This window comes from Zingiber officinale, chromosome 10A (genome assembly GCF_018446385.1).
Source record: "Zingiber officinale cultivar Zhangliang chromosome 10A, Zo_v1.1, whole genome shotgun sequence".
NCBI classification, from domain to species: domain Eukaryota; kingdom Viridiplantae; phylum Streptophyta; class Magnoliopsida; order Zingiberales; family Zingiberaceae; genus Zingiber; species Zingiber officinale.
The window spans coordinates 53,795,092-53,820,315 of record NC_056004.1 but is presented as its reverse complement, the minus strand read 5'-3'; the positions used below and the strand labels follow the sequence as shown (position 1 = coordinate 53,820,315).

Here is a 25,224-nt window from a genome sequence, read left to right as displayed (position 1 = left end):
GTGTGAATAATTTAATCTGGAGATAAAGGCAAGATGTTAATGTCTAAGATTCGTTCTATAAGAGAAACTAATTGAGCTTGCTATCGCACAAACTATTTTCCCTGAAATAAGAATAAAATGTTCTTCATAGTCTTTGTGACTAGATGCCTCTTAACTTAGACGAGTGAGAAATGTTAGATATGACACTTAAATGCACACGTTGAGAAGAGAAGAGGGTGCATATTCCTCTTCCTCATTTAAGTGCAATTAGAGCACAAGTTATAGGAAGATGAAGAGACTTGATCTTCTTATATATATGTACGTCCAAGTGATCGGAAGGAGACAAGAGGTGAAGAACATATCTTGGTTTGTCCATTACCATCGAGTGGTATTTGGTTTGTGCAAATAGGTGAAGGTTCTTACATGATGATCTTCTCCAGCACAGCAGCTTATTCTTCTTGGTGATCGTTGTCAGGATACAGCGGCTTCTTCCTAGTTATCTTCTTCGTCCAATTGAAAAGACTTGTAACTCCCTAACTATGATCCCAACATATAAAATACCATAATCACTTTAGAACTAGAGAAAAATTGCCTCACATATGAATTTCAAAGCTCCACATTTATCGTTCGAATGAAAAATTTCTTAAACTCCTAATAAATCAGAAAACAATAGTCTTCAACTCATAACCTCTTAAGGAAACAAATGACAATTTATCGGCATGTACTAAAGCCCCTAGGGTAGTATGTGTTGCATTCCATCTCATCTCCTCAATTACTCCATCTCCACATATCCTATCACATCCTTGGTGTTATTCTCTCCACCTGCATCATTTATAATTGTGAGTTCATAGAGCTCGCAAATATATCTTCCACAAGTAGCAAGATTTACGAAAAGAATATAGCACTTGAACTTACTTCGACTACAAAACTAACTCAAGCATTTCTTACTAGGAATTAAACCTGAAAAGGAAAATAAACATGATCCAGCATACACAGTAAAGAAACTCTGGCATAACCATCTAAAAGTAAACATAGTGCATATGTGGCAACCCTTAGTAGACCACATTCATTCAGTCTATATTCATGACATGTTGGGAGGTACCTCTTAGGAGAACATAAATTGTTCATCCATAGTCATTCTGCATTTTCTTATCATTCTAACTTGGAAGGATCCTCCCTGGAGCTCATCCTAGGGCATTCATCCTATACTGTCACCACTCTATGTAACCATTTAGGGATTCACAACTTATGCATATCATAACACAAAATTAAACATACCCATAACATAATCCTAACATACATAATGAGATGTATATAGAGATAGAATTAGTGCATATACCCCTGAAATTCTAGCAACACAAGAAAAACATCACCGATCTAAAATCAATTCAACATCTCCAAATCCATCCCGAAATTCCAGCAACATCAGAAAACCATCACCGATTCGAAATCAATTTAACGTTTTCAAATATGACCCAAAATTTCAACAACATAAGAAAACATCGCAGCTTCACTCCCCCACAATATAACCCAATTTTTCAGATACAAGAAGGAAGAGAAGGAGCATCGTCAATCAAAACCTAATCGAGCAACAATCTATTCAGGACTCTTTGGTAGAAATAAAGGAAAATACATAATGCACCATCTATTAAACTTAATCCACCAAAGTTCTATCCAGAATTTCGGATTCTATAACAAAGAGCACAACATCCTCATTCCTATGTCTAATTCCATCAGAAATCTGTCCACAGCAGAATTAGAGAGAAACACACAAGAATATCATCAACCAACACTTGATCCAAAGAAACTAAATCCAGAAAATTTCTGAATCAATAACGAAAGCACATCATCTTCATCCCTAAGTCTAATTCCATCAACATTCAATCCACTAATCCGAAAGTAATAAGAAAAAGAAAACATTTCCGATCAACCTCTAATCTACCAGTCACCTGCCCCAAAACTTCCGAAACAACAGTAGGAAGCAAAACATCATGAACCCATACATAAATCATCAAATCTAGACCTCTCCAGTAAAAATCCAACTGCATCCGAAGAATCTTCGTGAAGAACAGTACAAGAATCCAAACCGGTTATTCCGTGATTCAAACCACGCAAGAAAGCAAAACAATAATAAAATTCAATTCTACATTTCTTGAGCCCGAAACAAAACAGGGAAAACGGGCGAAATCTAAGGAAACCGAGCAAAATCTCCACACCAACATTCGAATCCTTGCAACCGTCTACCAAAAGAAGCCCTAATCCCATACCTACAAGGGAAAAGAAATACTTCCTCTCCTCTCGTCGAGAACTCCTGCCACCGGAACAACACGCCACAACCCCTCCTTGGATCCAACATGATTCGCCCCCTCCCCCTTCCCTCTCGTTTCCTCCCCCTTCTAAGGCTCCCTACTTCCTCCCTTATGTGGGTCCCAAATTTACTAATATTCTCACCTTCAATTCTGGCCTGTAAGACTCATATTAGGTGTTAATTTAGGGTTCCACTAAATACTTCTAGAAATTCTTACTTAGTCCTAATTAAATTTCACATGAACTATAATTTCACTTACGCACATTTTCTTTTTAATCTCATTTTCCTTTCGAACTAATCTTTACAAAAACTAAATTCCTAATTTAACCCCTTGGAGCACGTGGGACTTTACATACAACTTCTTCTTCTCTGAACCGAGCACTGTGAGTTTATTTTATTTTCGTACGAAATTATTTCTTCCAAGCAACAGTTCCCTACCTACAACTCGTTTTCGGTTCTATTCGAGATTGAACAATCATTAGTGTGATCTTTTGGATCGATTGGACAGTTATAACTATTCAAGATTGGTGAGAATTTGTTATTGGAATGAACATATACTATATCCAATTTAATCACTAAATTATCTTCATTAATGCAAATTCATTTTATCCATTAACTTCTTAAACACTTATTTTATATTTAGTATAATCTAATTAAATTTCTCAATGACTTTAATAGACACTAATTATGAGTCATTCTTGTTTTTTGTATAATTACTTAGAAGCTACAGATTCCACCCACCCACGTATTCGATCCCCAAAATATGAAAATTATAGAAATTTTCAAGAACCAAACTGTGGTCTGTTTAGGAGGTAAAAGGTGTCTCCGATCCTTGAAATTATTTTTAGAGAGAAGAAATAAACTTCATCTTCTCGAGTATGAAAGCGTAGTTTGGTCTGTATAGAATTTCAATTTACTAAGTTGTCATTAAGCAGCCAAACAAATATTATTTCATACTGCAGTTGTGTTAAATATAATTAAATGGTATCAATACACTCAGAAAATTAACATAATGAAATTCTTTTTCACACTAGAAACCTACACCAGTATCTATATTAAACTCCATACTACACAGGCTATATGTTTAGCTCGTTTCAATCATCTGCAGCCAGATGGTAATGTTATCAAATCCATATCGAACTTGAAGTGGTCAACCCCTCCAAATGCAGTTTTTACAGTTGAACTAACAGAAAGCTTGATTCAACCAGATCGGATCAGCTTCCGGTGTGATTAATTCATCGAGTCATCCAATCCAGTCCAGTTCTAAACACGGCCAGCAACCTGAATAGATCAATAATAAACTGACATCTATTAAGTTAAACCAGCAGAATGCACTCATGTTTTCTGCATTTGCTTCCTTAAATTCTTGAGTGGACCATACTCTTTGGGTACTCCCTTAACAGTATCTTTAGTGCAGTTGCAACAGCTTCTGTTGAGATTTGTGCCACACCTCAGGCAAACTCCTTTGCAATTTGTATCGCACAACCCATTTAAAGAGATCTCTATGTGGATAATGTCTCGAATGTGCTTCGAGATGTCAATTTCCTTTTCTTGAGCTGGAAAATAAAGTTGGTCATCCAAGTCTATCTCCTCATCATTATCTTCTTTACCTCTTTCAAAAGAGCCTTTGTGTCTGTCTTCTCTAAATGTGGTCCCCATATCTATTACATCAGGTTCTTCCAATGGATCCTCGGTCAGTAGAAGATTCAAGTTTGAGAAAACACATTCTGCTGCAGGTTCAGCGCACCTGCAAAAACAAGAATAGATAAATGGCCATAATAACTAGATTTTAATCATAGTTGAAAACAAAAGAAAGAAACAAGCATAACCAATAATGAACAATTCAAAATACAATAGTGCAACAAAACAACAAAATAGCAACCTGTTGTAAACAAGAGCGTTAAGATAAGTACTCATCTTTTTGAATCATAGAATAGTCTTCCAGATGGTAATATTCTGAAGATATGAATTGTTAGAAGGCTTCAAATAAATCAGTGTAGAAAACTAAATGAAGGCTTATTGACAATGGATGGAAATCTTTCTTTTGGCCTTGCAAACATAATGAACTGACTGTTAGTTAGAGCCCTAGAGTCAATCATATGATGATTGTTGTATGAACTCGATGTATCATATTCAGATATATTAATAAAGACATTTCTTTATGATTATTATACTTACTTGTATTGGTGCCAAATAACTAAGTATAATAGCGTCCTTGAGTAGAAGGTTCTTATCTATATCAATCAATTGGTTGAATTGATAGTGAGATGATATAGAAAACACTACTCTTAATCATTCTTAGTCAAGTATTAACATTCAGGGACAATGTTAATACGATGAGACTAAGCATGTAGGTTAACTCGATGACTTGATCTCACAAGTCATGGATATAGAGATATCAAGTTGACACATGGATATGCATTGGAGAATGTATACTGAATGACCCGCTATGAGAAAATATCATGGATCGTTATATGAGTGTCATATACTTTCTCATGTAATTATTAGTATGACTTCCCTACATAAGGAGTTGCATACTTTGGCTTCGTCAAACATCACCCGCAACTGGGTGGACTATAAAGGCGATTACTGAGTATGTAACAAATTATGCGGAAGGATGTGAGTGATGTAGATGAGATCTATCTCTCTTATATGACGGGAGTGATATCATGATTCTTAATAGAGTGAGACCACTAAGTGCATGGTCATACCCAAATGAGTCAATATGAGATATTAAGCTCATTTGATTAGAGTGAGTCTACTTGGGGTTCAAGACAAATTGATTAGAGGATGACACGGTCTATGCCTCAATTGATCAATCTAAATGTCAAGGATAGAAGGATATTGTCACATATTGTGAGAGTCACAATTAGTAGTCACAATGGTGATGTTGGATCTCAACATTCTTGTAACTTGGGTAGTAATGATGTGTTGTTAGATAACGCTCATTACTTATATTTCTAAATGGGTTTAGGAGCATTGTCAACGTTACAAGAACCTATAGGGTCACACACAAAGGGCAATTAGATGGAGATTAGGTTCATATGATGAACCAAGAGGATTAGGTTCATATGATGAACCAAATTGGATTAAGTGTAATCCAAATTAGATTAATTGAGTAAGACTCGATTGAGTTAGACTCAAGTGAGGCTAGACTTGAGTTAGACTCAAGTGAGGCTTAATGATGATATTCATTGAATTTTGAATTCAATGATAAATGGTGACATTCATTGAATTATGAATTCAATTTGAATATTAGATTCAAATTTTGATTTAAATTATGAAGATAAGAGGAGTTTCAAAATGACCATTTAATGAAGAATGAATATTCATTAAATACTCATTAAAACTCATTAATGAGGCTCATTAATGGAGTTAATGAACATTAAGTATTTTCATTAGATGAAAATACTTAAGCCATTTTTACTCTTATTTTTTATTATAAACGAATCATCATTATTCTTCCTCTCTTCTAGCTCTCTCTCCTTCTCCTCCATTGCCGAGCCACCCAAGAGTGCTAGCACACTCTAAGTGGTTCTTCTCCACCTATTGTCTGTGTGGATACGTATAGAGGAGTGTACGCTTGACACTCTCGAGATCCGACAACCTTTTGGACGAGCGGGATAAGCGAAGGGCTTCACAACAAGGGTAACGCTTCTTATTCATGTAGATCTAGGTTAGAAACATGTACATGATTTATTTTTATATATCTTCGCATGGATCCGTGGCAAGACTTCAAGGTTTCCGCAACGTAAAAAGCGATTTTTGCGGTTCGAAAGTCCCAACAGTGGTATCAGAGCCACGTGCGAAGCAAGTACAAGTTTGTATTTTATTTTTATGAAAATATTTCAGATCTGTAAGTTTCTGTAAGTTTGCTATTTTTATAGATTTTTTGAATATTTTTCTCGTAGAAGCGAAGCAACAAGTGCTTGGACACTTGTAGGCTTCGACTACCGAGAAAAACCTTCCGAAACGACAAGGTCTTGCCCAAATCGTTTTGGGGCAGCGGCTTAAGGCGCTGTTAGATCAAGATGGGACACTCGCGATATTCATTTCGTGAGAAGGGGCGCTGCCCCTAACCCCGCAAGGGGCATTGTCCCACGATCGCGCCCGAAAACCGCTAAACGGGACCGCCGGGAAATTGTGACTCATAAAATCGATAAAATCAGTAGTAAAATTATAGAAATTTATATAAAATACATAATTTAAAATTATGTGTGATTTTGTGATGGTCATGGCCCAAAACCTCAATATGATTGGTTAAAATATGTTGTAATTTATAATATGGCCTGCGCGCCATTTTTGTGTTGTGCGTGTTGTATTGATATACAACCTGAGCGTCGTACCTTCTCTTTTATATTTTTGTTGTAAATAGAATTTAGAGTCGAATGTAACTCGAGTTTCACATTTGTAATGTACAAAATGAAGCGGTGCAAGGTCCACTTAAGAAGGAGTTACGAGGAGGGTGATTTCAACACATGGCGGTCAAAGGGAGGCGTTTGAAGAAGTCGTTGATCCTAGGCTGACCATCCGATCTTTTTCATTGGTTTGAAAAGATCGTAGTAGGGCAATGACCTCATTACAAAATAATTAGTTATCTATCATTGCTTGTGTATGTGATGCATGATAATGTAGGATAATTAGTGCCTTGATGCGTATAAGATACGAATCCACGATTAGATTAGATCTTAATCAAGTCAACTCGATATGCCTACCAAGTTTTGATACCCATCACTATCTCGATCATTTGTTGTTGTTGAATCTGCCAAAGCAGAGCAACGCATATTATCTTGGTAAGGTGCGGAGGGACAACCTTGGTCCCGCCTATCAAAGCTTGGGTGAGTACAAACTCAATTAAATTGAGCATAACTAGTTAACTCAATTGGATCGGGTAAAACTATAGGTATTTTCCAACGGTTGGACGATAGAATAAAAATCACATTTATACTAAATCTTGGGTGATTTAGCCAAAGCTAACTCAAGTTTTAATATAAATGAGATTTTTGATCCTATAAACAAGAGTTGCATAGAGATGTAATTGATAATTAGTTATCTACCGATCATACTAAGTCTTGGGCGTTTTAGCCAAAGCTAACTCAAGTCATAGTATGATGTGGATCTTGTCCCACGAAAATTATAGCTAATTGGTAAGAATCTAGTAGTGTGGTTTGATCATATCCATGACTTGATTCTATAAAAGTTCTATAATTCAGTGGGAGTATCATTTAGTTAAAGGTCTAATTAAATGATTAAAGGAATATGATATTTACTTTCTGCATTATTTCTGTTGTAGATTGTCATGTCGACAAACACGAACACCTTCTCCTTGCGTTCTGTCCTTGACAAGGACAAGCTCAATGGAGCTAATTTTCTGGACTGGTACAGGAATATAAGAATCGTTCTCACACAAGAAAGAAAACTGTACGTCCTGGAGTAGCCCATTCTGGAGGCACCTCCTGCCACTGCCACGCGAGCTAACCGAGATGCTTATAAGAAGCATCAAGATGACGCATTAGATGTGTCATGTCTCATGCTCGCAACCATGAACTCTGAGATTCAGAAGCAACACGAGTTGATGACTGCTTATGACATGGTTGAACATCTTTGTCAACTATATCAAGGACAAACAGGGCACTGGAAGAGGAACTGCAAAGGATACCTGAAAGATCTTAAGAAGAAGATAAATAAGATTTCTACTTCAGGTATACATGTTATAGAAGTCAATCTCTCTATTTCTTCATCGTGGGTATTAAATACCAGATGTGCTTCTCACATTTGTACTAATGTACAGGCGCTGAGAAATAGCAAGGCATTGACGAAGGGCGAGATAGACCTATGAGTAGGCAATGGAGCACGGGTTGCTGCTGTTGCTGTAGGAACTTACTTTCTATCTTTGCCCTCTGGGCTTGTACTAGAATTAGATGAATATTGTTATATGTCTGCTCTTACAAAGAACATCATTTCAGTCTCTTGTTTGGACAAGAAAGGCTTTTCTTTTGTAATAAAGAACAAATGTTGTTCTGTTTATTTAAAATATATGTTCTACTGTAGTGCACCTCTGATGAACGGACTCTACATTCTAGATTTAGAGAACCCCATCTATAACATAAGTACCAAAAGGTTCAAGTAAAATGAAATGAACCAAACCTATCTCTGGTATTATCGCTTAGGTCATATAAATGAGAATCGCTTATCTCAGCTCCATAAAGATGGTTTGCTGGACTCATTTGATTTTGAATCATATGAGACATGCGAGTCATGCCTACTAAGCAAGATGACCAAGACTCCCTTTAGTCGATACAGCGAAAGAGCGACTGACTTATTAGGACTTATACATAGTGATGTATGTGGCCCTTTCAATGTCGCTGCCAGAGGTGGTTATAGGTACTTCATCACATTTACTGATGATTTCAATAGATATGGTTATGTGTATCTGATGACACATAAATCACAATCCTTTGAAAAGTTCAAAGAATTCAAGAATGAAGTACAAAACCAGCTAGGCAAGTGTATTAAAATACTTCGATCAGATCGAGGTGGTGAATACCTTAGCCATGAGTTTCGTGACTATCTAGCTGAGTGTGGGATCCTATCCCAACTCATTCCTCCTGGAACACCACAGTGGAATGGTGTGTCCGAAAGGAGGAATCGTACCCTATTAAATATGGTATGATCTATGATGAGCCACACAGATCTTCCTATATCCTTTTGGGGATATGCTCTAGACACAGCAGCCTTCACACTTAATCGTGTTCCATCCAAGGATGTGATAAAGACACCATATAGGATATGGACTGGAAGAGATGCCCAGGTGTCTTTTATGAGGATTTGGGGTTGTGAGACTTACGTTCGACGTCAAGTCTCGGACAAACTGAGACCCAAATCCGATAAGTGCTATTTTATAGGATATCCCAAGGAAACGAAGGGATATTACTTCTACATTCCCAGTCAACACAAAGTAGTTGTGGCTAAGACTGGAGTTTTTCTAGAAAGAGATTTTGTTTCTAGAAAAACTAGTGGGAGTACGTTCAATCTTGAAGAAGTTCAGGATATGGACCATAGCACTGAAGCCTTGATGGAAGTTGAACTAGAACCACAAAGTGTTATGGATGATGAGATTGTTCCACAAGGAGTTGAGGAACAACAACCAGTTCAAGTAGGCATACCTCTTCGCAGCTCTGATAGGGTACGTCGTCAGCCTGAGAGATACTCATTTCTCTTGTCTGACCTTGATGGCGTTATGCTCGTTGAGAATGAGCCTACCTCCTATCAAAAAGTTGTGATGAGACCAGATTTTGAGAAATGGCTAGAGGCTATGAGATCCAAGATGGAATCCATGTACACCAACCAAGTATGGACTTTGGTTGATCTACCTGAAGGGGTCAAACTCATTGGGTGTAAGTGAGTCTTTAAGAGAAAGACTGACATGGATGGACTTATTACCTATAAGGGTCGCTTGGTAGCTAAAGGTTTCAAGCAAATTCATGGTATTGACTATGATGAAACCTTTTCTCCAGTAGCGATGTTTAAGTCCATTCGGATCATGCTTGCTATTGCAGTATACCACGATTATGAGATCTAACAGATGGATGTCAAAACGACGTTTCTGAATGGAAACTTGCTCGAGGATGTGTACATGACACAACCTGAGGGTTTTGTAGATCCACAGCATACTGGCAGAGTATGCAAGCTGCATAAGTCCATTTATGGACTAAAGCAAGCTTCTCGGAGCTGGAATCTTCGATTCGATGAGATCAAACAGTTTGATTTCATCAAGAATGAAGATGAACCCTGTGTCTACAAGAAGGTTGTTGGGAACACAGTTGTCTTCCTTGTATTATATGTGGATGACATACTACTCATTGGAAATAACATCCCTTTGCTGCAGTCTGTAAAGACTTGGCTGGAGAATTGTTTCTCAATGAAGGACTTAGGTGAAGCAGCCTGTATTCTAGGCATAAAGATCTATAGAGATAAATCTAAGAGATTGCTTGGCCTAAGTCAAAGTACATATATTGATACGGTATTACTACGGTTTGCCATGCAGAATTCCAAGAAAGGATTTCTGCCAATGTCACATGGTGTGAATCTTTCGAAGACTCAAAGTCCCTCTTCTAAAGAGGAGAGAGATCGCATGGATAAGATCCCTTTTGTCTCAGCCATAGGATCTATCATGTACGTCATGCTATGTACTCATCCTGATGTTTCGTATGCTTTGAGCATGACGAGCAGATACCAGTCAGATCCAGGTGAGCGTCACTGGATAGCGGTTAAGAATATTCTTAAGTACTTAAGAAGGACTAAAGAATATTTCTTGATATTTGGAGGCGATGGTGAGCTAGCTGTAAAGGGTTACAGTGATGTCAACTTCCAAACTGACCAGGATGATTATAGATCGCAGTCTGGGTTCGTGTTTTGCTTGAATGGTGGTGCTGTGAGCTGGAAGAGTTCGAAGCATAACACAGTTGCTGATTCTACAACAGAGGCCGAGTATATTGCTGCATCAGAAGGAGCAAAGGAGGCAGTTTAGATCCGTAAGTTCATTACTGAGCTTGGGGTGGTTCCTAGCATAGCTGATCCTATAGAGCTCTATTGTGACAACAATGGAGCAATTGCACAGGCTAAGGAACCTCGCTCACACCAGCGGACCAAACATATACTACGACACTTCCATCTCATTCGAGAGATCATCGATAAAGGAGATGTGAAGATTTACAGAATACCCACAGAGGCTAATGTCGCTGATCCCTTGACCAAGGCTTTGGCACAGAGAAAGCATGATGGTTACACTAGGTCATTGGGCCTTAGAGCCTACACTGATTGACACTAGTGCTAGTGAGAGATTGTTAGTTAGAGCCCTAGAGCCAATAATATGATGATTGTTGTATGGACTCGATGTATCATATTCGGATATATTAATAAAGGCATTTTTTTATGGTTATTATACTTACTTGTATTTGTGCCAAATAACTAAGTATAATAGCGTCCTTGAGTAGAAAGTTCTTATCTATATCAATCAATTGGTTGAATTGATAGTAAGATAATATAGAGAACACTACTCTTAATCATTCCTAGTCAAGTATTAACATTCAGGGACAATGTTAATGCGATGAGACTAGCATGTAGGTCAACTCGATGACTTGATCTCACAAGTCATGGATATAAAGATATCAAGTTGAAACATGGGTATGCATTGGAGAATGTATACTGAATGACCCGCCATGAGAAAGTATCATGGATCGTTATATGAGTGACATATACTTTCTCATGTGACTATTAGTATGACTATCAGTTCTTGAACCTGAAGTCACCATAGTTCCCTACATAAGGAGTTGCATACTTTGGCTTCGTCAAACATCACCCATAACTGGGTGGACTATAAAGGCGATTACTAGGTATGTAACAAATTATGCGGAGGAATGTGAGTGATGTAGATGGGATCTATCCCTCCTATATGACGGGAGTGACATCATGATTCTTGATAGAATGAGACCACTAAGTGCATGGTCATGCCCAAATGAGTCAATATGAGATATTGAGCTCATTTGATTAGAGTGAGTCTACTTGGGGTTCAAGACATAGGTTGATTAGAGGATGACACGGTCTATGCCTCAATTGATCAATCTAGATGTTAAGGATAGAAAGACATTGTCACATATTATGAGAGTCACAATGGTGATGTTGGATCTCAACATTCTTGTAACTTGGGTAGTAATGATGTGTTGTTAGATACCGCTCATTACTTATGTTTCTAAATGGGTTTAGAAGTATTGTCAACGTTACAAGAACCTATAGGGTCACACACAAAGGGCAATTAGATGGAGATTAGGTTCATATAATGAACCAAGAGGATTAGGTTCATATGATGAACCAAATTGGATTAAGTGTAATCCAAATTAGATTAATTGAGTAAGACTCGATTGAGTTAGACTCAAGTGAGGCTAGACTTGAGTTAGACTCAAGTGAGGTTTAATGATGATATTCATTGAATTTTGAATTCAATGATAAATGATGACATTTATTGAATTATGAATTCAATTTGAATATTAGATTCAAATTTCGATTCAAATTATGGAGAGAAGAGAAGTTTCAAAATGACCATTTAATGAAGAATGAATATTCATTAAATACTCATTAAGATTCATTAATGAGGCTCATTAATGGAGTTAATGAGCATTAAGTATTTTCATTAGATGAAAATACTTAAGTCATTTTTACTCTTATTTTTTATTATAAACGAATCATCATTATTCTTCCTCTCTTCTAGCTCTCTCTCCCTCTCCTCCATTGCCGAGCCACCCAAGAGTGCTAGCACACTCTAAGTGGTTCTTCTCCACCTATTGTCCGTGTGGATACGTATAGAGGAGTGTACGCTTGACACTTTCGAGATCCGACAACCTTTTGGACGAGCGAGATAAGCGAAGGGCTTCACAACAAGGGTAACGCTTCTTATTCATGTAGATCTAAGGTAGATCTAGGTTAGAAACATATACATGATCTATTTTTATATATCTTTGCACGGATCCGTGGCAAGACTTCGAGATTTCCGTAACACAAAAAGTAATTTTTGCGGCTCGAAAGTCCCAACACTGACAAATGGACTCAATAGAAAGGTCTCTAGGATGCAATATAGTGTTTGGAGGATGATGGAACCATTAGACAAAATAAATTAGCTGTTACGCAAAAACATGCTGGATTAGTTATAAATCATGTCAAACAGTTAAAGCCATATAAAATGCAAGAAGTTGAAATATCACAAGTATAAAAAAAAATACTCTTCTTGAAGTCCTTTGCACATTAATACTGAACAGGATTAGAGAAACTTTACATTTGTAATATTTTTACTACCATGTAAAGACACTAAATTTTGAGTTTCTTGACCTGATGTGCTTGATAATTCTGGCATATTATTCTTAATCTTCGACAGATATTGTAGCCAATGATTAGATCATGGGGTGATGGGAAACACTATGTTCAATAGAACCCTATATTTACATAGGTTAAAGATGGTTAGACTTTGTTATTAATTCACAATTAGCATGTTAGTGATCTTCAAAGAAACATAAGTTATTCTGCAATCCCAAAATGACAGCAGCCAGAGATACAAGATATAAGATACAAGAAATCATATTAATCCCAATTATTTGGGTTCAGTTACATGGAGCTTATGGAGCTTATCCATCCATTTTCTCTATACAAAACTATATCATTAGTAATATCCATATCTCTTAAACAAAGTTTAAAATACATGTGCTAGTGCAGGACTCAGTTTCAATGGCTTGACAGAATGGTACGTCTTTGGTGCCCATTGGATTACAATGTGTTGGTAGAGCTCAACAACAGAAGATGACGAGGAAGAATAAAAAGAATAAAGGAAATGGAAGAGTTACCCAAGACTAAGAAATTTCCTCTTCATTACCACTTAGGGTTCTGCCAATTTGTTAGAGAAACTTCATTGTTGGTTATTGCAACCTGCCAAAGGTCTTCTTCTGGCTTGCTTACGAGTTTGGCAATTGTTGGGGCTTAATTGTTCACCTCTGAATTAGTGTTGAGATTTTGGCTGGTGTTTTATTGCCAGCAACTTCACCAAATAGGACAAACAAAATTTACAACCATACCCTTGAACCACTTTTAGTTATGATAACTTTAAGTTTCTTTAGTGTCTTCCCTCACATCTTTAACTCGAATTGATTCAACTTGTCTAACTGCAATACCCATTGATCCACTTCAACATGTCCCTACACTATCTTTAGTATCTCTCATTTTATCCTTGTTGCCCTCATAAACAAGGATTTTGTTTTATCTTTTTGTATGACTGGATAAGTCCATGTTAGCATTTTCAAGTCGGTTACACAAACTTTTCTTTGCATATTGCATATTGTTTTCTAACTGACTCATCAATTATGAATGTCTGTACCATATATGTATAAAAAGAAAAAAAAATCATTTTAGCCTAAGTGGGGCACACAAGCCTACAAAGGCTCTCTTCATTTCAATTGTCCAATCTTTGTGCTATTAATAAAATCATTGCCCTCATCATTCATCAATGTTCTTTCTTGAATAAAATATCCAAGTATAAAAACTATTATTTGCAAGAACTTTTGTCCATCCATCTTAATTCTTCCCTGGTTTATTTTTTTGAATTAGTGAAAAAGACATTTTACATGCCTAATTATAGTCAAACCTACTAAGGATATAAATTGCATTTAATGATGTCTAATTATAGTAAATAATGGGGTGGATAAAATTCTAAACAATGACAGAGCAATAAAAGCAAACCACTTAAAGGTAATGAAAAAGAAAAAGAAACAAAAGAGCAAGGATAATCTGAGCAAATCCTAAACCAAAAAGGAAAAGAGAAGCAAGTTGAAAACTACAATAGCACACAAAATTATTATGTTAGCATCTTATTGATTGACAAGTAACATAAAAGAAAGATGGTCATGAATGAATCACATTGTCAGTTACTGCGTGATAGGTTGGCTACATAAAACTTATCCCTTCATTGACGTTTATAAAACACTATATCACTAATAATATTTGATAGGGGGTAATCAACGAAAGCCACGTGGCTAAAAAGGTCAAAAGTCTTGCCATGATAGTAGTCAAATCTCAACTCTCAACTCTCAACTCTCAACTCTCAACTCTCAACTCCAGGCTCCAGACTAAACTGAAACAACCCTAGCTATCAAGAATTTAAGCAGCGAACCTTTCTTCTTGGAGGACATGGATAAGGCTACCATTATCATGAGAAAAGCGAAAAATGTGGTTATTTACTCCGACATAAATGGGTTGTAATGAGCATTTATTTCAGAAAACAAGGTCACGATCGTGAGAAAAGGGGAACATTGCGAGAACGTGGCAGAGAGACCCAATCCTATATAAGGTAGTTGACCCTTATAAGCCAAGATACGTGCAGATAACGCATCAAATCCTAATTTCTGTGATGCTTCTCCCTCTCCAAAATCTTACTTGAGCGTCACTGTCATTCTAACCTGCCTTCATCTTGAGCGCTTTGGAAAGGCTTCATAAGATTATGTGGCCTGGTGATCCTCCATAAAGTCAACATCAGCGACACCTCATAGGTGAGTTGACCATTGGCGTTCTCAGGCATGATCAAATTGACATTATCTATAGAAAATCTAAGTTACGAACTGAATTGAGACATTATAAGATGGAGGACATTGGAAAATCTAACACGGAGGATAGTGAAAAATCAAACGTCGTCACTATGACGATGGAAGACTTCAATAAACTAGTGACGACTATAGTACAACCCGTGTTACGAGGAGAACTCCAACAATCGACATCACTTGGGCTCAACCCCTTAAATGAGTTATCGTTCCAACCCATAGAGGTCTTACCAACATTACAACAAAAGTCGACTCGACTTGTAGAAATGCCCATAGAGGCGTTCCCTACCCGGGTCGATATTTCCATTATGAGAGGATCTTCACGGGGAACACCCCATCAAAGTCCCCTAACGGAAAATATATGCGTATCGAGCAAAGTACAAGACTCCAGAGGTCCTCCCTTCTCGCAGAGTATCCTTCGAGATAAACTACCCAGACATTTTTAAGCACTGCAAATTGAAGAGTATAATGACACAACTGATTTAAAGGATCACATCTGTAAATTTGAAAATGCCTCTCTATTGCATCAATACATAGATAGGGTCAAATGTCGGGTTTTCCTTACAATTCTTTCAGGCTCGGTGCAAAGATGGATTAACGGTATTCCTTACATCTTCCATCCGGTCTTTCGAAAACTTCAAAGCGGTGTTCATGAGGTGTTTTTCCACTAGTCGAAGATAAAACTCTGTATGATTTATGTCCTCAAACAAAAGCCAAAAGAGCCTCTGAAAGAGTACTTGCAGAGGTTCAATTGGGTAGTCATAGATGCGCCTTTGCTTTCTCCGGAGGTGCAAGTCAGCGCATTCTCACAGGCTTAATCAACGAGGATTTTTTTAAATCCTTGGTGAAAAAGCCCCCAACCGACTTTGATGGGCTACAAACACTGGCTCTGAAATACGTCCAAGTGGAAGAAGCCCAGTCGGTAAAAAGGAATGAAGTGACGACGCCTGCCTCTGTTCGGTCAGTTGGATCGAAAGGTGCCCCTTCCCCCTTTGTGAAATCGAGATTTCATAAATCGCAATGAGGAGAAAGCGGTGCAAACAATGGAAAGTATCTCGACCTCTACCAGAGGACCAAGTCAAGAGTTTATGGCAGTACCCTATTGTAACTTTCATCAATCAAATACCCACTTCACCCGAGAGTGCCAGCAATATGCTCGTGAACTATGACTCATTGTTGATCATAGAAAGGCTGGCCGAAATCAATAGACTAGGAGATCTTTTGAGCCTTACCATCGCCAGCATAACGTTGGACAGAAGGCGAATACTAGGCGTGGTCCGCGCTGGCGATCTCGTTCCCCTGAGCAGCCCGACTGCAGCACGAATTGGGTCGGGAGAAAAGCAGCGACAAGAAGGGTAAAGGTAAAATTAATCCTCTAGGAATGATTAACATGATTTCTGGAGGTCCAACAGATAGCAATTCCACTCAAGGAGGGTCACCAAGATGTGCAAATTCACCCTACCAAACCAGAAAGGGTCGTCCAAGTGGCCACGGAACTCGAGTCAAGACATAGAGGAGAACTGATTGCTTGTCTCTCTCGCAATCATGATGTCTTCGCCTGGTTGACCAAGAAAGTCACAGGCATCTCGGCTGAACACCCGAAGCAAACATTCTCACCATGGCAAGGCCAGGTGATTCAGACAGAGATGGATAAATTATTAGAAGCAGGATATATACTGGAGGTTTAGTTCCCAACCTGGCTATCTAATGTGGTATTAGTCTCTTAACCTGGAGGCAAGTGGTGGATTTGTATCAACTTCCAAGACCTCAACAAAGTATGCCCAAAAGATTGATAATCAATTCTTTGTATCGACCAATTAGTAGACTCGACTTCTGGTTGTGAGATCATATGCATGTTAAACTAAGGGTGTCAATTCGGGTTCGTCGGGTAGGGTTCAAGTCGAATTTTTTTAAAAAAAAAATCTCAACCCAAAACCCCTAAATCTGAATATAAATCCGACCAACCCAACCCAATTAACCCAAAAAAAAAACTTGATTCAAAATGACTTCTTCTTTTTTGTGGGAGGGTCCACTAAACTCTAAATTCGGGTCATCCCGAACTCAAACCCAAACCCGACTCGAAAATTTTTAACCTGAAACCTCCAACTCGAACCCGACTCAACCTAGAAAATTTCCACCCCAAACCTGATTTTTTTTTGGATCGACTTGGGTCAGGTCGTCGGACCGAGTTCATTTTTGACACCTCCTATGTTGAATGCATACCAAGGTTATCAACAAATTCCTTTAGCTCTAGAAGGTTAGGAAAATGTTAGTTTATCACCCCGGCGGAACCTTTTGCTACACTGTCATGTCATTCGATCTAAAGAATACAGGGGCGACCTACCAACGGCTTATGGATCAGGTTCTCAAACATCAGAAAAAAAACATGGAGCTTATGCCGGGACCTTTACCCTAAGACAATATAGCTTAAGCTAAATCCTCATAAGTATCTTCTCAAGGTCAAAAGCGGGAAATTTCTCGAACACATAGTTACTTAGCGAGGAATTGAAATTAATCGGAAGAAGGTTCAAGCTCTCCAAAACATGCTGTCACCTCACAACCTCAAGGAAGCAGCGACTAGTCGGCCACATCACGGCATTGTCCCGATTCATCTCCCATTCAGACACTCGGAGTTTGTCTTTCTTTAAGATATTAAGGAAAGCTGATAAATTTGAATGGGATGAGAAATGTGATCAAGCATTTATGGAGTTGAAGGAATATTTGCCCCAACCCCTGCTCATCTCTAAATTGGTGGTAGGAGAAATACTATAAGTATACTTGTCATCCTTCGATGGAGTAGTCACCGTGGTCTTACTATGACAGAAGGATAAGGCATAACACTCCATATACTTTTTAGTCATCTGCTGAAAGAGGCAGAAAACATGTACACCAATTTGGAAAAATTGGCATTCGGATTGACCTTAGCCGCTTGCCGATTAAGGTTATACTTTCTTACTCATCCCATCACCGTCCTCATCAATAGTAACTTGGGTCAGGTGCTAACCAACCAAGGACTCTAGAAAGCTGATCAAATGGACCACTGAATTAAGCGAGTACAACATTCAATATCAGTCAAGAATTGCTATCAAAGCTCAAGCCTTAGCCAATTTTCTTATTAAGATGCCCGATCCGATGATTGAGGGAACGTGGAAAGTTTATGTGGATGGCTGATCCACTCAGCAAGGTAATGGAATCAAGGTTCTACTAGTATCCTCCAAGAAGATGTACTCCCTTTTTCCATCTGATTTGATTTCCGAGCGTCTAATAATAAAGCAAAATATGAGGCTTTATTGTCGGGACTTCAAGAAACTAAATAGGTGGGAGCTTCTCAAGTCATAATCCACTCATATTTCCAATTACTAACCTAACAGATAGTCGAAAATTTCAAGATCATAAGAGCTTTTGAAAGACTCCGAGCTTACTTTTGAGAGGTTAGTCTTCAAAAAATCCCCCGATCAGAAAATCAGAGAGCAGATGAGCTGGCCAAACTGACAAGCACATTATCAAATTGGAAGACCGAAGACTGTGTCCCAAGTTCTATTGGTTCCAAATCAACCAGACTATGAGCCAAAGTGCACCTACCGATTAGAGAGTATCCATCATCGCCTATCTAGAGCACGGAACTCTGCCTGCCAATTCCAAACAAGCCCGACTACTCAAAAGGAGAGAGTCGTGATTCATTCTGATTAGGGATGTATTATATCAGCGATCATTTTCCCAGGCCCTCCTCAAGTGTTTGGACCACAATGATGCCGACTATGTCATGCGAGAAATTCACAAGGGCATCTGTGGTAATCATACAAGAGGAAGAACACCAGCCCGAACGGCAGTGCTGGTCAAGTACTTCTGGCTAACTCTACTGGCGGACACAACTCAATTCATTTATGCTTGTCTCCATTGTCAAAAACACCAGAACCTCTCTCATCGCCTAACCAAGTTCTTAAAAACTTCCATTGTGACTTGTCCCTTTCCCATCGGGCGACAGCAAAAGAAGTTCCTCTTGGTAGCAGTAGACTATTTTAGCAGAAGGTTATGAAGTTCTTGTGGAAAAATATCATTTGTCGATTCAGTCTGCCTTATAAACTTGTTTCAGACAATGACCGACAATTCCAGGGTTGTCGGTTGAAGGAGCGGTGCGAAGGCTTTAGTATTCAGTAAGTCTTCACCTCAATAGCATATCCTTAAAGCAATGGATAAGTTGAGGTGGTCAATAGGGAGATAGAAAGGGAGGTTGAAGGTTAAATTAGATCATGTCTAAGGAAGCTAGGTAGATGAATTACTAAGTATCCTATAGAATTATCGAACGACCCCTCAAGAGAGTACAGGAATAACTCCATTTCATCTCGTCTATAGTGAGGAGGCAGTCGTTCTAGTGGAAGTCGGCGACGAATCCATCCAAAGAAATATTTATGGGCAAAATAATGAGGAACTACGTCTTGTCGACCTAGACCTGATTTCGGAGACTAAGCAAAAAACTGTCACTCGATTGGTACTGCTAGCGGATGTATCTCAACTATAGTAAACAGGTAATCCCTCGCTCATTCCAAGTCGAAGACCTAGTTTGGAAGAAAGTGAAGTTAGTAGGGGATGTGGGCAAGAAACCTCAATGGAAGGGACCATTTCGGGAAATGGAGAGATTAAACTCAAGAGCATACTACCTTGCAAATTCAAGCAGCAAGAGGTTGGATCGACCATGGAGTGTCAATCATCTAAAGTCCTATCACTCTTAAGCTGTCCCAATATCCTACAGTTATCTTTTATGTATTTTCCTCGAAAAGCTTCTATCGTACCTACTATTTTAACAGAAATGAAAGCACCTTTCTCATATCGGTTCCCCCCAAACTCACTCGACTTGGACACGGTCGGGATTAAGATCCTTTTGGTTGTGATATCAACCTCCTCTAAAAGGGGTCAAGCATATATCATATCGCCTGTGTCCTTTTCAAAGCCCAAACTCCCACAATTCGGACATAGTCGAGGTCGAGTTCCTTTCGACTGCGAGCATATATTGTATCGCCCGTATCCTTTTCAACCCCAAACTCTCCCGACTTGGACATAATCGAGGTCAAGATCCAGTTGTGATATCAACCTCTCCTGTAAGGGGGTTGAGCATATATCGTATTGTCTGTGGTCTTTTCAAAACCCAAACTCCTCTTACTCGGACATAGTCGAGGTTGAGATCCTTTCGGTTGCGATATCAACCTCTCCTGTAAAGGGGTCAAGTATATATTGCCTCGCTCGTGCCCTTTTCAGGGCGCAAACTCTCTCGACTCAAACATAGTCGGGGTTGAGATCTTCCCAGTTGCGATATCAACCTCCCCTACAAAGAGGTCAAGTATATATCATATCGTTGGTGCCCTTTTCAAGCTACAAACTACCCCGAATTCCCCTGACTCGGACATAGTCGAAGTAAAGATCCTTCCGGCTGCGATATCATCCTCCCCTACAAAGGGGTCAAGCATATATCATATCGCCCGTGTCCTTTTCAAGGCCAAAACTCCCCCGACTCAGACATAGTAGGGGTCGAGATTCTTTCGACTACGAGCCTACATTTCCTAGCGACCTTGCCACAACTCTGGAAGTCGTTGATTGAAAATAACTAGTCGGGACACGTGGTCGACACCAGTATTCAAGAGATTGAGGAGAATCCCGCTACTATTGCTTCACCATCCACCCACCACCTAGCCACAAGACAAGCAAAAGTCAATTCCAACTAGATATCTTCTGGTGTCTCCTGTCTTCGACCCGCTCTGGTCTAGGGGAGGCCGCGATGAGCCCCTAGATCTCGAGGCTAACGGGAGGAAGTTGGGGTCGTTGCCTCAGCTGCCTCAATAGGGACAGAACCTCGTGGATGTGAAGGGTTGCCTCCACCAGATATCGGGCCTCAACGAAGGGGGCTGGCGACTGAAGGGGAAACAAAGAAGGGCCACTAGGGGACCCAATTCTCGCTTGAGAATTTTGTGAATGAAGAGAGGAGAGGCAGTCTCTAACCAGGGATGGAGAAGGTATGTGAGCGGTCCTCGGTGAGTGACGTCTTTTCCGGGTTATGCACAAAGGATTCCCGAAAGCTTCTGAGAGTACCCGTTCAATGTCTATGGGGGTTGGAGTTGCCTCTACCAAGATAGGTGTTAATGCTAGTAAAACCCCTTTTGGAGGTGCCTATTCAACGCCCACTAGCACTTGAGGAGTCGCCTCTACCAAAGTTGGAGTGGAGATGGGTGCAGCTTCCTCAGGGGTTTCGGCCCTAAACAAGAGCCTCCATCTCATCACCTGCCCCTAAAAGGCTTTCAACATGGTGGCGGCTACAGAAACAAAGATAAGCTTCTAGTTAGAAATTAAAGTTCAGAAAAGAGGAAAAAAGAGTTTACCAAAAGATAATTGAAGGGGAACGAACATAAGGCTCAGCCTGAACATGTGAACCAACCCCTCCTCCAGCAAGAAAGTGTTGTCTAACTTCAAATCCTGTAGTTGCTCGAACGCATGAAAATAGCCCCATACTAGGTGATTATCCTTTACGGAGGGGGGTGTCGACTGATCACGTTGTCATCGAGTTGGCTAAGATAGGGCTCGGAGGTTGGATGAAAAAGAACTGTGGTTTCCACCCATGATGTGATGAGGGAAAGCCTTTAAGGAGGCCATAACCAACTCGAGATGGAAAGAAGAACACTACATCGTTTATTTTCTTGGGATAAAAGAAGCAATGGAGTAGTTGAGCAAATAAAGGAATTCGATATAGGTGAAACAGGATAACTACTCCAGTCAAGATACGGAAGGAATTGGGTCGCAACTAGGACAAAGGAATGCGGAAATATTGTGATACTTCGATGAACAAAGCATGAATGGACAAACGTAGCCCACTTATCAGATGACTTCAAAAGAAGGTTACACATCCTAGGGTGGACAATTAAGACGGTCGTTACCATTGGGGAGTATTAGGATATGGTTGGCTGAAATTCCATAGGTGGCCCTTATGTGAACTAACGAGGCATTATTGAAACTAGATTCTACCGATCGGTATCAAATAATAGATGAAGAGGAGGACCTTACAGCCACCACAAGATCAATACTAAGGTACTAGTGCGAACAAGAAGAAGGGAGGCCAAAGATAGGCCAGAATGATCAACAACGAAGAGGCGAGGAACTTAATTAGGGGCGGAAACACAAGGAACCCGAAGCGACGACGAAGAAGATCGGTGTACATGCAAAACAAGGCTACATAGAATGACAATAACCCTCACATTCTTATTTATATAGTGGGGCGTTTAATCAGGACTCTTGGATCTGAATCATCTGGGAAGAAATAGAGGATCGCCTACCACACAATCGACCACAGATTATGACAATTCATAATAATCATTACGCTGAGATAGGCGGTCAATCTTCCCTGCTAAACGGTCACATCACTTTAATGTGATATAACCTCGGAGGTAATCATTCCTCCCCAACTCAAAAATCAATGCTAATAAAGCATATCCCACGTTTAATGAACGCAACGGCAATTAAAGAGTAGAACTTGTTGAAGGATGTGCCCCTCAGAAGAATCAAGAATGAAAGAGATATCTTGTAATCTCACTTTAGTACAGTCAGTCGGACTTTCACCTCGTTCGACTAGACTTAAGGAGGAAATTAGTGATACAGGGATAATCAACGAAGGCCACATGACTAAAAAGGTCAAAAGTTTTGCTATAATAGTAATTAAATCCAGACTCCCGGTTCCAGGATCTGGGATCCGAGATTCGGGATCCGAGCTCCGGGCTCCGGGCTTCGGGCTAAACTAAAACAACCCCAGCTATCAAAAATTTAAGCAACGAACCATTATTCTAGGAGGACATGGATAAGGCTACCGTTAACGTGAAAAAAGGCAAAAAAATGTGGCTATTTATTCCAACATAAATGGGCTATAATAGGCATTATTTTGGGGAATATGGTCACGATTGTGAGAAACAGGGAGTCTTGCCATAATGGCAGTCAAATCCAAACTCCCAGCTCCGGGCTCCCACCTCCCTTCGGTCGTCGGTCGCCGGCTCCCGCCTCTAGTCGATCGTTGGTCACCGGCTCCCACCTCTCGCCTCCCGTCGGTCGTCGGCCACCGGTTCCCGCCTCTCGGCTCCAGACTAAATTGAAACGGCCCCAGCTATCAAGAATTTAAGCAACGGACCGTTATTCTAGGAGGACATGGATAAGGTTGTCAGTATCACGAGAAAGGCAGAAAAGGTGGTTGTTGTTTACTCTGAAATAAATGGGAATAAACATTTATTTCCGGAAACGTAGCCACAATCATGAGAAACGAAGGGGGCACTGGGAGAACGTGGCGAAGAGACCTGATCTTATATAAGGTAGAGTCGACCCTCATAAGCATCAATATTTTTAGAGTTTATTTGATTCCCTATACCTCATGCACCTTCCAGTCAATTGTTTAACTAGTTTAGCAATAAGATAAAGTCCAAGGATGAAAACTAATTTAGAGTCTGGACGAATGAGCCTTTCAAAGCCTCATTTACAAACAAGGGTAGGTTTCAAGAACGAAGATTGACCAAGAGAAGAAACAACTGGTGATGGTGCATTCTTCAACTTATCTCATATACATGGATTGAGAAAAGGGTTGACCATATTCTGAGAAATATTCAAGGGTAACAGCCAATTTATAACAAATAGATCGTAACCAATTGCTTGTTACTGTTTCTATTAGCTCTGAAAGCACAAATTGATAAATTCTGGGATAAGAAAGAAGGTTGCACCTATTGCAGCCGAGCGTAATAACGGTCCGCACGATCCCATCGAGCCTCAGCCGGCGCTTCATTTTGGTGATGTCGAGCGAGACAAGCACAGGCGTCCCTTCATCGCCAAAGGTGGAATTTTTAGGTCTCCTCGTCGGAAGCCGGATCCCCATAGCCGCAGCCCGTGACTGGGACACTTCACTGGAGAGCTTCCCGAGTCCCAGACGCTCAAGGGTGGTGCAGTACTCGACGTGGGAGACGGAGGCGTCCCGGCGGTATACTACGGCTCCCTCCCACGGCGACCCAGCGAGGTCGTCATCCGCTTCACCGTCTCTGCCAAGGTCGTCTAGGATGTCACTGAAGTCGTTGATCTCGGAGACAGTGGAAGATGAGGCCTTTGTGAGGGTGTGAACTTTGTTAAATGGGAACCGGGAGAAGGGAAATAGGAGGGATTTGGAGGTGAGAGCGGAGCGGCATGGAGATGGAAACAAAAGACGAAGAGAAGGGGAGGAATTGAGAGTTAGAGGATAGAGATTGAGGGGATTTGGAAGGGATGTGTGGGCGAAGGGAATCGTCATTTATCGCCCTCTCTTCGGCCTTTTGTTCTCAGAGGTTGAGGGTTTGTAATGTCCGACGAAGAGGAAGACACACGGCCAGGGACCGAGAGTGATAAGATATCACTTATTTATTAAATTATATTAATTAATACATCAAATTGCACTTTAACTTTTTTTTAAGGACCAATCCAAGTCAAAAGATCATTCCCTGGACCACTTTTTACGGTCCAGAAGATCTGCCCTCTCTGCGACCCTATTATTTAATTCAGGGTTATCATTTTATAAAAATGTGAAAATTAAACAGATAATAATAAAATTGTAAAAGTCATTTATAATACTTTATTTAATTGATTAGTAGTATTGTCCAGATTAAAATTATGAAATATATTTTTAAAAACAATACTAGATTTAATAAAATAATATTTTAATAAATTTAGCATTAATTTTGTGTAATTTTAATTTATAATAAATCTTACTTAGTTTGATGCATTATGTTACATTCTTATAGTACATTTTATATAACATTTTTA

The 25,224-nt window shown here is 39.5% G+C and overlaps 1 protein-coding gene and 1 long non-coding RNA gene across 5 annotated transcripts; both read right to left on the bottom strand.

The window, feature by feature from the left end:
* Positions 1–557: 557 nt before the first annotated feature.
* LOC122028057 lies at positions 558–2,425 on the bottom strand. 4 transcript variants are annotated; one of them, XR_006124619.1, is made up of 4 exons: positions 2,247–2,414; positions 1,082–1,198; positions 895–939; positions 558–801 (listed from the first exon to the last, which is right to left on the bottom strand). It is a non-coding gene; the product is annotated as an uncharacterized LOC122028057 (long non-coding RNA). The 4 variants fall into 4 exon arrangements; XR_006124620.1 differs by having other exon boundaries at positions 1,082–1,187; XR_006124618.1 differs by having other exon boundaries at positions 1,082–1,182; positions 2,247–2,406.
* A 789-nt stretch (positions 2,426–3,214) lies between these two features.
* Positions 3,215–24,796, bottom strand: LOC122027675 (large ribosomal RNA subunit accumulation protein YCED homolog 1, chloroplastic-like). The gene is made up of 2 exons (XM_042586669.1): positions 24,159–24,796; positions 3,215–4,034 (listed from the first exon to the last, which is right to left on the bottom strand). Exons 1-2 carry the CDS (start codon positions 24,713–24,715, stop codon positions 3,623–3,625), a joined length of 969 nt encoding a protein of 322 aa, XP_042442603.1. The 5' UTR covers positions 24,716–24,796; the 3' UTR covers positions 3,215–3,622.
* Positions 24,797–25,224: the final 428 nt, after the last annotated feature.

Coding starts and splice junctions, on each gene's coding strand:
- LOC122027675 (XM_042586669.1), bottom strand. CDS start 24,715: ATGACGATTCCCTTCGCCCACACATCCCTTCCAAATCCCCTCAATCTC. Junction 4,035..24,158: donor ATTACGCTCGGCTGCAATAG/GTGCAACCTTCT, acceptor TTGTTTTTGCAG/GTGCGCTGAACCTGCAGCAG.